The sequence below is a fragment of the Mytilinidion resinicola genome, assembly GCF_010093595.1.
Source record: "Mytilinidion resinicola strain CBS 304.34 unplaced genomic scaffold BDZ99scaffold_27, whole genome shotgun sequence".
In the NCBI taxonomy this organism is placed as follows: domain Eukaryota; kingdom Fungi; phylum Ascomycota; class Dothideomycetes; order Mytilinidiales; family Mytilinidiaceae; genus Mytilinidion; species Mytilinidion resinicola.
Window position 1 is genome coordinate 403616 of NW_022985463.1, and position 12747 is coordinate 416362.

The 12747-nt window shown below is 52.5% G+C and overlaps 4 protein-coding genes across 4 annotated transcripts; all 4 read left to right on the top strand.

Moving 5' to 3' along the window:
* The first annotated feature begins 884 nt into the window (after window positions 1–884).
* Window positions 885–2246, top strand: BDZ99DRAFT_468326 (uncharacterized protein). Its single transcript, XM_033721216.1, has 3 exons — window positions 885–1351; window positions 1437–1924; window positions 1974–2246. The coding sequence occupies exons 1-3, from the start codon at window positions 931–933 to the stop codon at window positions 2073–2075; spliced, it is 1011 nt and encodes a 336-aa protein (XP_033570334.1). The 5' UTR covers window positions 885–930; the 3' UTR covers window positions 2076–2246.
* Window positions 2247–3393: 1147 nt separating this feature from the next.
* Window positions 3394–4977, top strand: BDZ99DRAFT_399858 (MFS general substrate transporter; the record flags this gene model as incomplete). Its single annotated transcript, XM_033716151.1, has 3 exons — window positions 3394–4023; window positions 4098–4673; window positions 4720–4977. 3 exons carry the CDS (start codon window positions 3394–3396, stop codon window positions 4975–4977), a joined length of 1464 nt encoding a protein of 487 aa, XP_033570335.1.
* A 354-nt stretch (window positions 4978–5331) lies between these two features.
* On the top strand, window positions 5332–9677 carry BDZ99DRAFT_468329 (PNTB-domain-containing protein). The gene is made up of 11 exons (XM_033721217.1): window positions 5332–6303; window positions 6333–6334; window positions 6428–6492; window positions 6539–6799; window positions 6859–6976; window positions 7056–7523; window positions 7576–7728; window positions 7786–7926; window positions 7971–8132; window positions 8188–8358; window positions 8408–9677. The coding sequence occupies exons 1-11, from the start codon at window positions 5447–5449 to the stop codon at window positions 9406–9408; spliced, it is 3399 nt and encodes a 1132-aa protein (XP_033570336.1). The 5' UTR covers window positions 5332–5446; the 3' UTR covers window positions 9409–9677.
* A 958-nt stretch (window positions 9678–10635) lies between these two features.
* Window positions 10636–12719, top strand: BDZ99DRAFT_427395 (alpha/beta-hydrolase). Its single transcript, XM_033717157.1, has 3 exons — window positions 10636–10865; window positions 10916–11488; window positions 11538–12719. The coding sequence occupies exons 1-3, from the start codon at window positions 10673–10675 to the stop codon at window positions 12452–12454; spliced, it is 1683 nt and encodes a 560-aa protein (XP_033570337.1). The 5' UTR covers window positions 10636–10672; the 3' UTR covers window positions 12455–12719.
* The last annotated feature ends 28 nt before the right edge of the window (window positions 12720–12747 follow it).

A 12747-nucleotide genomic window follows, 5' to 3' on the forward strand; every position in this document is an offset into this window, starting at 1 on the left:
TCCATGGGGCTACCCCAAGCAGTGGTAAAGGCGTGTGCACAGACTCGTGACCTATCACTGTAGCTGGGTTGCTTTGATTCTTCTGCTCACTCACTGAAACAGTCAACTTGATGTCGATGGAATGGACTGAATATACTATACCAGTTCGATGTCAGCTTCTAAGCAGTTCACGGCTTTCATTCCAGTGACTGGTTTTACGTAACGAAATATTAGTAGTGAAAGCAGCTTTGCTACGGTTCTGAGGCTCGAGACAAGAAGTCAATAGGAACCCCAAGTCATGAAACATTCGTGGATAATGAAACAATTGCCATTCAATAGAACTTTTGCGCTGATTCGGTTGCCCTTTGAGCCCGAGTGATTGTAGAGTAGTAGAAAGGGAGTTGTTGAGATATGGAGTATGGAGAATCTTGAGTGCGGGGATTTGGAAATTTTCGCCGAGAAACTGGGGAAAGATGTGCCGAAAGCTGCTACTTCGAGACAGGATATGGCCACAATACTTTCTGATACAACAACATCTGTATCTTCATAGACCGATACTGATATTGGCATCTAGTTTGAAGCCACGTCTTTGATCTTGTCAACCTTGTGGAGAATTAAACCTATATTTGACTGGACTAGCTATACATTTCGTGTTATCACAAGTCTGAGAATCTTCAAAATTACAAAATGGCCACTTAGCTTGTTCTACTGAAATTGTAGCAAACACACGCCATGTACGCTGAAGTATCTAGGACATATATTAAGTCCACCAAATCGAACCAAACTCCTCAACCACGGGTCGGCAACCATAGCGGGCGGGCCGGAGAGAATGCCGTCACTCGCGGCATCTACAAAAGTAGAAAGGAAAGTCGCGTTCGCCGATATTTGTTATAAATACTTCCGTACCTCTCTTTCTCCCTTTTAATATCCCACAAACCTTTCCCATTCGACATGTCTCCCCCCAAAGCCCTCCTCATCGGCTCCCTCGCCCACGCCAACTCAGAATGGCAAGCCCTCAGCAGCATCGCCACGCTTGTGGAATATCCCGAGACCGGCTCACGTGAAGACTTCATTTCCAAATGCCGCTCCGGCGAATTCGACGGCGTGGTAGCGTTGTATCGCAGTAACGACTCGAACAAGATCACTGGCAGCTTTAGTAAGGAGATTATTGATGTGCTGCCGGAAAGTCTGAAGTACATTTGTCACAATGGCGCAGGGTACGACAATATTGAGGTGGAGGCGTGCACAGAGAGGGGTATTAGTGTGTCCAGCACGCCAGTAGCTGTGAATGATGCTACAGCGGATGTGGCGATCTTTTTGATGTTGGGGGCGTTGAGGAGGATCACGCACAGTTGGACGGCGATACGGGAAGGTATCAATGCTTATTTTTCATATCACCTTCCTCCATGCACTCGATTTTGTAGAAATGAGGCGTTTCTTATATTGACACAGTGTAGGTAAATGGCGCGGCGGCTCAAACTTTCAACTCGGCCACGATCCCAGAAACAAAGTCCTGGGTATCCTAGGTATGGGCGGCATCGGCAAAGCGGTAGCTACGCGCGCAAAAGCCTTCGGTATGCAGATCCAGTATCACAACCGGACCCAACTGTCCGCCAACGAGGAGAACGGCGCGAAGTATGTCAGCTTTGAGGAGCTGCTCAAGACGTCCGACGTGCTCAGTCTCAATCTCGCGCTCAACCCTTCTACGAAACACATTATATCAACGCCGCAGTTCCAGATCATGAAGAAGGGCGTAACTGTTATCAACACGGGAAGGGGGCCGCTAATCAATGAGGAGGCGTTGGTGCAGGCGCTTGAGGAGGGGATCGTGTGGTCGGCTGGGCTGGATGTGTATGAGCTGGAACCCACGGTTCATGAGAAGCTGTTGTCGAATCAGAATGTTGTTTTGCTACCGCATATAGGGACCGCAACGGTCGAGACACAGGTAGGAGGGGCTTCGATGCTTGGTGTGAGTTCGCGCTAATTGATTCTAGTACGATATGGAGGTGTTAGTGCTCGACAACATCAAGGAGGCTATCCAAAAGGGTAAGCTCCTGACGCAGGTTCCCGAGCAGAAAAAGAAAGGAGGTGCGTGAAACTTGTGAGCTATTGGTGTGTTAGATAGATTTAGATGTTTCGCTCGGTGCAGTCTTAAGATCTCTTGTGGGTACTTTGTAGAAGGAACTGAGTCCGGTTTCAAGCCAATCTACTACAATGATATGGCGCGGATTGTGAATTGGTAGATGAAATTTAATGGGGTATCAGTGAATGCGCACCGTCGTTGAGCTCTGCAGTTTCAAGGCTGGAGAAGTTGGCGCCAAAGAGCTAAACCCTTTTAGCCAGACGCCTTCTTCTCCTGAAACTGATTTCTATCGAGAGTACCATGAAAACCATCATCAACATCAAATACTACTATCCTTCTAGCGACATCCACTTACGAAGCAGCATGTCAAAGCTACGCCAGATAAAGGCATGTAGCGATCCGACATTCACACCGGCCCGACTCTTAGCCCAAGAGCCCGCTCTCAAATGCCGCGGCTTCTGAACATGATGCACTAGGCTAAGAATATTTCCTAAACTCTAGGGGCGTCCCTCTGGCGCCTCTTCTTGAACAAATGTTGCGACCTGTTGTTGTCGCAGAAGATAAGGGATTGGTATTTCCAATACCAATTGGAGAAAAGGCCCCGCGGACGGCCGTCAAGGGCCTTAGCTACCGTTGACCTCGTCAGCGCCCATAGCTTGCCGCGCCAGCCAACTGAGTATGGAGGTGTCCCAAGGTCAAGAACATTATTGGAGTCGTAAGTCACACTAGTAAAGGTAATGGGCGTCTGCTGCAATGGCTTCGGAGACGCTTTGGCGAGCTTTCCGTGGACAGTTCCGCAGGAGCTGACAAGGTTTCTCCGAAAGGACATTAACGTTTAGCATTTTCATTGAATCTTCATTTTCAAAGTCCGTCGAGCAAAACTACAGAATATTTCAGGCAACGTTCTTCGCATTTCTGCGTTGTTGTGATGCGTATCCCCAGATTTCACCCACGACTTCCGGCGGGAGCCTTTTCCGAGGTCTCCACACGAAAGACGGGTACGCGGCACGCGGAAACAAAGTGGCTTAACATAGCTTGTGTTTGATCTACACGCTTGAACAGAATCAGCAATCGTGCATCATGAGAATATAAGTCTCAGGTCCCCGGATTACGTTTCGTAGTATCCATCAATTTCGCCCTCCTGGCCATCCGAATCAATGTTGCTCGACGTCAGAGACAACGACGATGACTTCGAAAAGAAAAGAGAATACGGTTCGGATCGTGGCAATGATCAGTACTCAATTCGAACCGCAGGCTCCACGGCTGACGTCAACGCCGTGGCCGAAAAAAGAGGAGGAAACGTCGCAGTAGACGTTGAGGCTCAGGTGTCTATGCCATTGGGCGACTCGCCGCCACTCATCCTAACAGAATCGCACACGACGACGAGACCTGGCCCCAATGTAGTCACTTGGGACTCGCCAGAAGACCCTCAGAACCCACTCAACTGGCCACCATTGACTCGCTGGACTCTCATCATCCTAGTCAGCGCCGCCGCCTTCACCAGTGGCCTGGCGTCAAGTATCTTTGCGCCTGCCGTACCAACACTCATGGAGGAGTTCAATACGACCAATCAAGCACTTGGGACTTTCGTCGTGACAATTTTCGTGCTGGGCATGGCTACTGGTCCCATTCTGTTTGGTCCGCTCTCGGAACTCTACGGACGTATGATCGTGCAGCATATCGGAAACATTGGGCTTCTTATCATGACGATTGCTTGTGCTGTTTCTTCAAGCTTCGAGATGATGATAGGCTTTAGGCTCGTCCAGGGCATATTTGGGGCTGTGCCTCTTACGAATGGCGGTGCTCTCATTGCGGACATGGTCCGTCAAGAGAGACGAGGGCGAGCTATGGGGTTCTATACCGTTGGGGTACTTCTGGCACCTGTCGTCGGTCCAGTGGCAGGGGGTTTCCTCTCACAAGCCAAAGGATGGAGATGGACCTTTTGGCTTCTTGCCATTCTGGTACGTATACTCTAGACACCAAAATCATCTAATTTCCTCTGAATAGGCCATGATTTGGAACTAACTTGTTTTAGCAAGGAGCGTTGACGTTGGTATCGTTACTCGTCTGGCGTGAATCCTACATGCCGTTGCTCCTATCCCGCAAAACGAGGCGCCTGCGCAAAGAGACGGGGAACCAAGCTCTTTATACCACGTTCGACAAAGGCCTGTCCCCTCGCGCGCATTTTATGAACGGCATACTTAGAGCTGGCAAAATGCTAGTCTTTTCTGCTATAGTTCCCTCAATCTCCATCTACATCGGTGTTGCATTCTCATACTTCTACCTCCTACTCGCCACGCTGACGCCAATATTTGAAAGAATATACGGGTTTGGCCCTGGAGTGGTTGGTCTGGTTTACCTCGGACTGGGAGTAGGATTCTTCACCGGTCTTACCTTGTTTTCTCTTTTCAGCGATCGGATTCTCAGGGGACTCGCGGCTCGAAATGGCGGCGTAATGAAACCAGAGTTTCGGCTTCCACCTGCTTTCCTAGGAGCGATCTCGACACCTATTGCGCTCTTCTGGTATGGATGGACGGCACAGGCCAAGACGCACTGGATTTTGCCCATTGCTGGTACCGGCTTCATAGGACTCGCCAACTCGTTGCTCTTTGTAAGTGCGCCAGCTTGATGTAATGGATGGACGCTAACATATATAGATGAGCCTCACAACCTACCTCATCGATGCTTTCACGGTCTATGCCGCCTCTGCAGTCGCGGCATGTGTAATAGTCAGATCGATCATGGCAGCTGTCCTTCCCCTGGCTGCACCAAAAATGTATGACTCTCTAGGGATTGGTTGGGGGAATTCTCTACTAGCATTTCTCGCTCTCGCAATGGTTCCTGTGCCTTGGGTCTTATTTATCTACGGCGAGCGGATACGAAACTGGGACGCAGCGAGGGTCAAACGATTATAGCCGCGCTCGGGTAGTGCTCGTGGGTTATGATTCGTCAAGGTCATCTAGGAGAGCAATGTATCTTTGGGCATCACCCAGAGTTCAGCCAATGAAACCATTTTCAACGATACCCCACGCAGCATTGTACTGGGTCGGGAAGGTCGCAATCACGACACAAAGGCGTTGGTTTGCTGTCTGTTCATATGGTTTGTACCCCGCATTAGCTACCCCACGTCCGCTTTTAGCACGGCGGCCGAGGAACGTGGGAGAGCGACAGAACCGACCAGCACTCGTGACGCAGCGCCCGGCGAGCCTTATGAACCGAGCAAGCTCCGCCGTCGCGTGTGTCGTGTGAGCTCTTCTTTCTTCCTGCTGCGTAACTGCATCGACCGCGCATTGCGAGAGCTGGGCGCCGGGCATTGAGAGCGAATGCTGTTTCTTCCTTCTGCTGCACACCTCCACCCCCTCTCTACTTTCTCCTCCAGCCAGCATGTGGACACCCGGCATAACGCTGCGTGCAGGAGGCTGCAGCACGCGTTTGCGCCTGCAGAGCCTATCGCCAGCCGTGCGCCTGTACGCCTCAACCCGACAGTCACACCCACGTCCGACGTCTCAGCATGCACTGCACCGAAAGGAAAAGCTCCAGCAGCGTCTCTACCTGCAGCCGCCTGCAGCAAGCCTCGGCGGCCGCCAATCCTCGCCGCGATGGGCACCGCTGCAGACGCAGGTTCCGGCGACTCCTGCAGTAGCCACGCTCATCAGACCAGCATCCCATGCTCCCGACATCGACCCACACGCCGAGGAGATCCCCTCCACGCCCCCCTTCACTGCAGGCCCCTACAGCACCCTTACCGTCGGAGTGCCGCGCGAGACCTACCCCTCCGAGCGCCGCGTCGCCATCACGCCTCAAAATGTTGCCCTCCTCTTGAAGAAGGGCTTTTCGCGGGTCCTCATCGAAAGAGGGGCTGGCGTGGAAGCGCAATTCACGGATGAAACCTACGAGCAAGCTGGCGCTCAGACCGTTGACCGCAGAACTGTCTTCTCGTCCGCAGATATTCTGCTGAAGGTCAGGGCGCCGAGCATTGAGGGCCCGGATGCGGAGGTCGATGCGTTGAGGGAGGGGGCGACGGTGGTGAGCTTCTTGTATCCGGGACAGAATGGGGAGGTAGTAAAGAAGCTGGGGGAGAGGGGAGTGACGAGCTTTGCGATGGATATGATACCGCGGATATCGAGGGCACAGGTGTTCGACGCGTTGAGTTCGATGGCGAACATTGCGGGATACAAGGCAGTGCTGGAAGCATCCAACCATTTCGGTCGTTTCCTTACCGGTCAGGTCACGGCAGCTGGGTGAGCTTTGATGATGCTATTGACATCCCAATACTGTTAAATGTTTGCTAACACAGTTCTCAGAAAGGTACATACATTATCATTGTAACCATTGTCCTTATAACATCCTAGCCAACATCATCGTAGATCCCCCCGTGCAAGGTTCTTGTCATCGGAGCTGGCGTTGCTGGCCTCAGTGCTATAGCCACGGTAAGTCTCTCCCTACCCCCTTAAGGACTATAGCAAACGTTGCCAGGCACGCCGCATGGGCGCCATAGTCCGCGGCTTTGACACCCGCTCCGCCGCCCGAGAACAAGTCGAATCCTTGGGTGCCGAATTTATCGAGGTCGCAGTAAAAGAAGACGGCTCCGGAGCTGGTGGATACGGAAAGGTTATGTCCAAGGAATTCATCGAAGCCGAAATGAAGCTTTTCACGGAGCAGTGTCGCGACGTGGATATTGTGATTACTACGGCCCTCATTCCTGGAGAGCCGGCTCCGAAGCTTATTACCAAGGCGGTGAGTAACATCTAATGATAATCTCTACGTGTGAAATGGTAGGCTTACGAGTTGTGTAGATGATCGAGGCGATGAAGCCTGGATCCGTGATTGTGGATCTTGCGGCTGAGGCTGGAGGGAATTGTGAGGCTACGGTGCCTGGACAGCTTGTCAAGAAGAAGGGGGTTACGATTATTGGTATGTTTTGCGCTTTGAGCTTTGCAGTCCTTCAAAGTACTTCAACCACACACTCTGGTCCATACTAACATCTTTCCAGGATACACCGATCTACCTTCAAGACTTCCTACCCAGTCATCCACACTATACTCAAACAACATCACCAAATTCCTCCTCTCATTATCAACAAAAGACAAATACTTTGACGTCGATCTCAAAGACGAGGTAGCACGTGGCTCAATTGTGACCTACAACGGCAAGATTCTCCCCGTCGCACCTCGTCCGGCGCCTCCACCACCAGCAGCTCCAAAACAAACATTCGTCGAAGCGGAAGCGGAAAAAGCAGCAAATGTAGTGGCTTTGACACCATGGCAGAAAGCGTCTAGAGAAGTTGCCACAGTGACAGGTGGGATGACAGCGGCAGTAGTTCTCGGAAAGCTGACGGGTCCGATTTTCATGTCGAATGCATTTACATTTGCGCTTGCGAGTTTGATTGGGTATCGAGTTGTGTGGGGTGTCTCTCCGGCATTACACTCGCCTCTTATGAGCGTGACGAATGCGATTTCAGGTAAGAAATCTCCCCCTGGAAAACGCTGAACGATGCTGACCTTTTGGACTAGGCATGGTCGGCATTGGAGGTCTTTTCATTATGGGTGGTGGTATATTACCTCAAACATTTCCTCAGGCTCTAGGCGCTCTCTCAGTGCTCATTGCATCTGTGAATGTTTCTGGCGGCTTCGTCATTACGAAACGCATGCTAGACATGTTCAAACGTATGTTCCTCTAAAATCCAAGACTCCACAGTAAAATCGAGCTGACATCCGATACAGGTCCCACTGATCCACCAGAATACCCGTGGCTATATGCCATTCCAGCCGTGGTATTCGGTGGTGGATATATTGCAGCTGCGAGTACGGGTATGGCTGGTCTAGTTCAGGCCGGCTATCTAGTCAGCAGTGTCCTCTGCATGGGTAAGTTAAGCATAATCCTATCAGTATCATAGCTGACGTTCCAGGTTCTCTTTCTGGTCTTGGCTCTCAGTTGACAGCACGCCGGGGCAATATGCTCGGTATACTAGGCGTTTCATCCGGAATAATTGCGTCTCTTGCTGCCGTTGGGTTTCCCGCGGATGTACTCCTGCAATTTGCTGGAGTTGCTGGTGTTGGTAGCATTATTGGTGTGAACTGAACCTTCAGCCTTAGAGGTGTGTACAATGCTAATTCCATATGTAGGCATGGCAATTGGTAGACGCATCACACCAACCGGTCTCCCCCAGACCGTAGCAGCATTGCATTCAGTTGTCGGTTTAGCGGCTGTTCTCACCAGCATTGGCAGCGTTATGGCGCACATTGGAGATATTTCCACGCTTCATATGGTCAGCGCGTACTTGGGTGTTCTCATTGGCAAGTCTCGTGCGCCTTTACCATCACCTACCGCTAATCGTATATGCAGGCGGAGTTACTTTCACAGGCTCCATAGTCGCCTTCATGAAACTTGCAGGCCGCATGTCCTCGAAACCCAGCATTCTCCCCGGCCGCCACATCATCAACAGCTCCCTCCTCGGTGCAAACGTAGCCACCATGGGCGCCTTTCTCGTCGCCGCCCCGGGAGCTCCTATGATTGGTGCCGCGTGTCTAGCAGCCAACACCGCCCTCAGCTTCGCGAAAGGCTACACCACTACAGCTGCAATTGGAGGCGCTGACATGCCTGTCGTCATCACTGTCCTGAATGCGTACTCCGGTTTCGCCCTCGTGGCTGAGGGCTTTATGCTGGACAACCCGCTACTCACGTCTGTGGGCGCACTCATCGGTGTCAGCGGCTCCATCCTATCTTACATCATGTGTGTAGCGATGAATCGGTCGCTCACGAACGTGCTCTTTGGAGGTATCGCAGGACCAGCGGAAAACTCAGTCAAGATCGAAGGCGAAGTGACAAAGACAAACATCGATGAAACAGCCGACCTCCTCGTGAACGCCGAGAAAGTCATCATCGTGGTCGGGTATGGCATGGCCGTCGCGAAAGCCCAGTACGCCATCTCGGAAATAACGCGCATCCTCCGCGCCAAAGGCGTCAACGTCCGCTTCGCCATCCACCCCGTCGCTGGGCGCATGCCAGGCCAGTGCAACGTGCTGCTCGCCGAAGCCTCGGTGCCGTACGACATCGTGCTCGAGATGGACGAGATCAACGACGATTTCGCGGACACTGATGTTACGTTGGTGATTGGTGCGAATGATACGGTCAACCCGATTGCGCTGGAGCCGGGCTCAGCGATTGCGGGGATGCCGGTGCTGCAGGCGTGGAAGAGCGGGAAGGTGGTTATCATGAAGCGGGGGATGGCAAGTGGGTATGCGGATGTGCAGAATCCGATGTTTTACATGGAGAATGCGAGGATGTTGTTTGGGGATGCGAAGGAGAGTTGCGATGCGATTCTGAGGCAGCTGGAAGGGAAATGAGTAGATGGGAGGGAAGGGTAGTTGAGATCGTGAATTGGGGGTTGGGATAGTGAGAGAAGCGATTGATAACACTGAATTGTCTCTCTTTATACATTCACCTCGTCTGAAGGCATGCCTTGATTGAAGTGGTGCCTCGGTGGCGTAGGCACGTGATTTTCACGTGACTGGCGAATCTGATGAGTAAGCTGTGCTTGGCAGCAATAAACGGAGCAAGAGCCAACGCTATAGAGAGGAACATTAGAATTTTCGTTCTTAGAAGATCATCTGCCAATACCAGTAGGTCTGAGAACATGAGCCTCGATGATTGCGCCCGTCCTTAGACATTTCCGGAGGTCTACCTGAGACTGCGGTCGTCAGCATCCTGCAAGGCAGAATTCGCCAGGAAGAACTCCTAAGAGATCGGTCGGTCCCTGCACTATTGTCGAAGAGGCAGTTGATCGTTAACAAGAGCGTTTACAGGCGGCCCTCGGAGACGGCGAAGGCTGTGCTCCTGTGCTCCTGTGCTCCTCTGGCAAATTCGCAACAGTTACCCAGCTTTACGAATCACAGATGGCCTGAGCGTGATTGGATGGTAGCTGCTGCAGATAAGCTTCGGGCAATCTGGGGGGCTTGTGCCACACCCGGTAGGTTGTTCCACGGCGCCTCGGGCTGTGGTTCGATTCAGCCTTTCAACCACTCACCGCAGACGCTCCCCCACAGCCGCACACGGCCGCTATGCCCGGGTCGGCAGGTCGGGCTATCCGCCTCAAGAGGGGACCTGCGTCTCTCGTCATGGCCGCGGCGGCATCGCGACCTCCTGCCCGGTCGGGCTGGCACAGCTGGTGGACTCGACACTGGTCCCGGCAGGCTTCCTCATGCAATGTGAGTTCGATCAATGGACGGCCTTTCTGGCCTCAACGCAGTACGACGACTGCACCCGGGGAGCAGCTGGCCCGATCCCCAGCACCCATGCTCCAATCGGCTTCAACTGGCCTCATCGAAGCTACGGCCAAGAAGCTTGGGGAAAGCTTGAGAACAGCTGCCCTGGGCGGCTGTGGCGACCGGCACCGCCATGGCAGCCTACGAAGCTTCCAATCCTTCCCTATAGCCCGCTTCCTATGTGCTACAGCTCCTGCTATATTGGGCAAGCAGCTGTCTCCCGGTCCACCAACCTTGTCCATGCGGATGAGATTCCGTCATGATGTGCTTCCTTCAAATACCGGGCCCTCCTCGTTCTCTGCGGTTTTTCTCTCATCCAGCCTCTGTCCATTCCTAGTACTCCAAGATGCGGTTCTCACTTGCTTGCGTCGCTACGCTCTTTTGCGCGTCTACTGCTATTGCCGGAAGCACCCCCCATGGATTTGGTGCCTTCAACAAGGTCCGCAGTCCTACCATTGAGAAGCGGGAGCCTGGACAGCCCTTCCACAATGCGAAGCTGCAAAAACGTGCTTCTCGCTGGTTGACTGAAAAGACCAAGGGTAAGCACTCTCTTCCTTTCAATTGCGAACTCCAATTGAGTATTGTGCAGAGTTCGCCGTAAATGGTACGGGCATTCCCGACGTCCCATTCGACATTGGCGAGTCCTACGCCGGTCTGCTGCCAATCTCGGACGACCCAAATGAAACGCGAGAGCTCTTTTTCTGGTTCTTCCCGTCTACCAACCCCAATCCCGGCGAAGAGATTACCATTTGGTTCAACGGAGGCCCAGGCTGCAGCTCCCTCTCTGGTCTTCTTACTGAGAACGGTCCATTCGTTTGGGATGCGGGCACTCTTGCTCCCACCCCTAACCCCTACACTTGGGTAAACTTGACCAACATGGTGTGGGTCGAGCAGCCCGTTGGTGTCGGCTTCACCCAGGGAACTCCCAACATCACCAACGAGGTCGAACTTGGTCTTGAGTTCATCGGCTTCTACAAGCAATTCGTCGATACCTTTGACGTCCACAAGTGGAAGGTCTATCTCACGGGCGAGAGCTATGCTGGCTTTTACGTTCCGTACATTGCGGACGCCTTCATCACTGCCGATGATACCGACTACTATAACCTCGCTGGTGTTGGTATCAACGATCCCATAATTGGTGACGAGACCAACCAGCAACAAGGTAATTTTGATGCTCCCAACAGTCGTATCGGCTAGCTAACATGCCATAGTTGTGCAATTGGCATTCGTCGAATACTGGAACAATCTCTTCTACCTGAATGAGACTTTCCTAGATGAGATGCGCGCACATAACGAATTCTGCAACTATACCCAGTATCAGGAAAAGTACCTCACTTTCCCTCCTCCTCAGGAACCCTTCCCGGTTCTTCCCGACCCCTATGCCTCTGAGGACTACACTTGCGATCAATTCGACAATTTCTACTCCGCCATCATAGCAGTCAATCCTTGCTACAACATCTACCACATCACCGAGACCTGCCCGCACCCCTACAGTGTGCTCGGGATAGTCAACACCGGCGACTACAGCCCACCGGGAGCCACTGTCTACTTCAACCGCACCGATGTGCAGAAGGCCATTCACGCGCCCGTGGGCACCAATTGGATGCAGTGCACCGACGTTAACGTCTTCGGCGACGGCGAGAACAACAACCAATCCCGCAGCGACCAGTCGCTCGGCCCTGCGCAGAATGGCGTCCTCGCCCGCGTCATCGACTATACCAACAACACCATCATCGGCTCCGGCAACCTCGACATGCTCCTCAACACGAACGGCACCCTCCTCGCCATCCAGAACATGACCTGGGGCGGCAAGCAGGGTCTGCAAGAGTACCCCGGCACTCCCCTCTACGCACCGTACCACCCGGAGACCAACCTGGGTTTCCCGACTGGCGCTGGAGAGCTTGGCTTCTGGGGCTCTGAGCGTGGGCTCACGTTCTACCAGACCCAGCTTGCAGGCCATGAGCTGCCGGAGTATGCGCCTGGTGTGGCATATCGCATGCTGGAGATTCTGCTCGGCAGAATCGAGAACTTCAGTGTTGTGTCGGACTTCACAACGCAAAGTGGGAATTACACTGGTAACAGCACCATCTACCGTCGTAGCATGGAAATGCCGTCGTACTTCCAGTAAGTGAGGATGGTAGAGCGGATGGGTAATGATGGAATGGCTTGGAAACAAAAGCGTAATCTGTAATTTTAAATAAAGGGTTCCTTGCCTCTTGAACTTTCTTGCTGTTTACATGGTGATGTGATGATTTGAAGCGTTGCAAAGGACGCAGTCTATATGAACGTCGAACCTTCATTGAGGGAGTTATTAGACTAGACTCGATACCCTAAGAAGAGATTGGTGGATACCCGTGTTTCGAAGCTTTATGTAAAGTCAACTTGAAAGCCCGAGATTTACCAAGTACGGCATTTCACCTC

What these genes read in the sequence shown, in the direction of transcription:
- BDZ99DRAFT_468329 (XM_033721217.1), top strand. Translation starts at nt 5,447, where the DNA reads ATGTGGACACCCGGCATAACGCTGCGTGCAGGAGGCTGCAGCACGCGT. An exon ending in GAAGGGGGTTACGATTATTG is followed by an intron (nt 6,977 to 7,055) that starts GTATGTTTTGCG and finishes ACATCTTTCCAG; the next exon opens with GATACACCGATCTACCTTCA. An exon ending in TGGTGTTGGTAGCATTATTG is followed by an intron (nt 8,133 to 8,187) that starts GTGTGAACTGAA and finishes TTCCATATGTAG; the next exon opens with GCATGGCAATTGGTAGACGC.
- BDZ99DRAFT_427395 (XM_033717157.1), top strand. Translation starts at nt 10,673, where the DNA reads ATGCGGTTCTCACTTGCTTGCGTCGCTACGCTCTTTTGCGCGTCTACT. An exon ending in GTTGACTGAAAAGACCAAGG is followed by an intron (nt 10,866 to 10,915) that starts GTAAGCACTCTC and finishes AGTATTGTGCAG; the next exon opens with AGTTCGCCGTAAATGGTACG. An exon ending in CGAGACCAACCAGCAACAAG is followed by an intron (nt 11,489 to 11,537) that starts GTAATTTTGATG and finishes AACATGCCATAG; the next exon opens with TTGTGCAATTGGCATTCGTC.
- BDZ99DRAFT_468326 (XM_033721216.1), top strand. Translation starts at nt 931, where the DNA reads ATGTCTCCCCCCAAAGCCCTCCTCATCGGCTCCCTCGCCCACGCCAAC. An exon ending in TTGGACGGCGATACGGGAAG is followed by an intron (nt 1,352 to 1,436) that starts GTATCAATGCTT and finishes GACACAGTGTAG; the next exon opens with GTAAATGGCGCGGCGGCTCA. An exon ending in CCGCAACGGTCGAGACACAG is followed by an intron (nt 1,925 to 1,973) that starts GTAGGAGGGGCT and finishes AATTGATTCTAG; the next exon opens with TACGATATGGAGGTGTTAGT.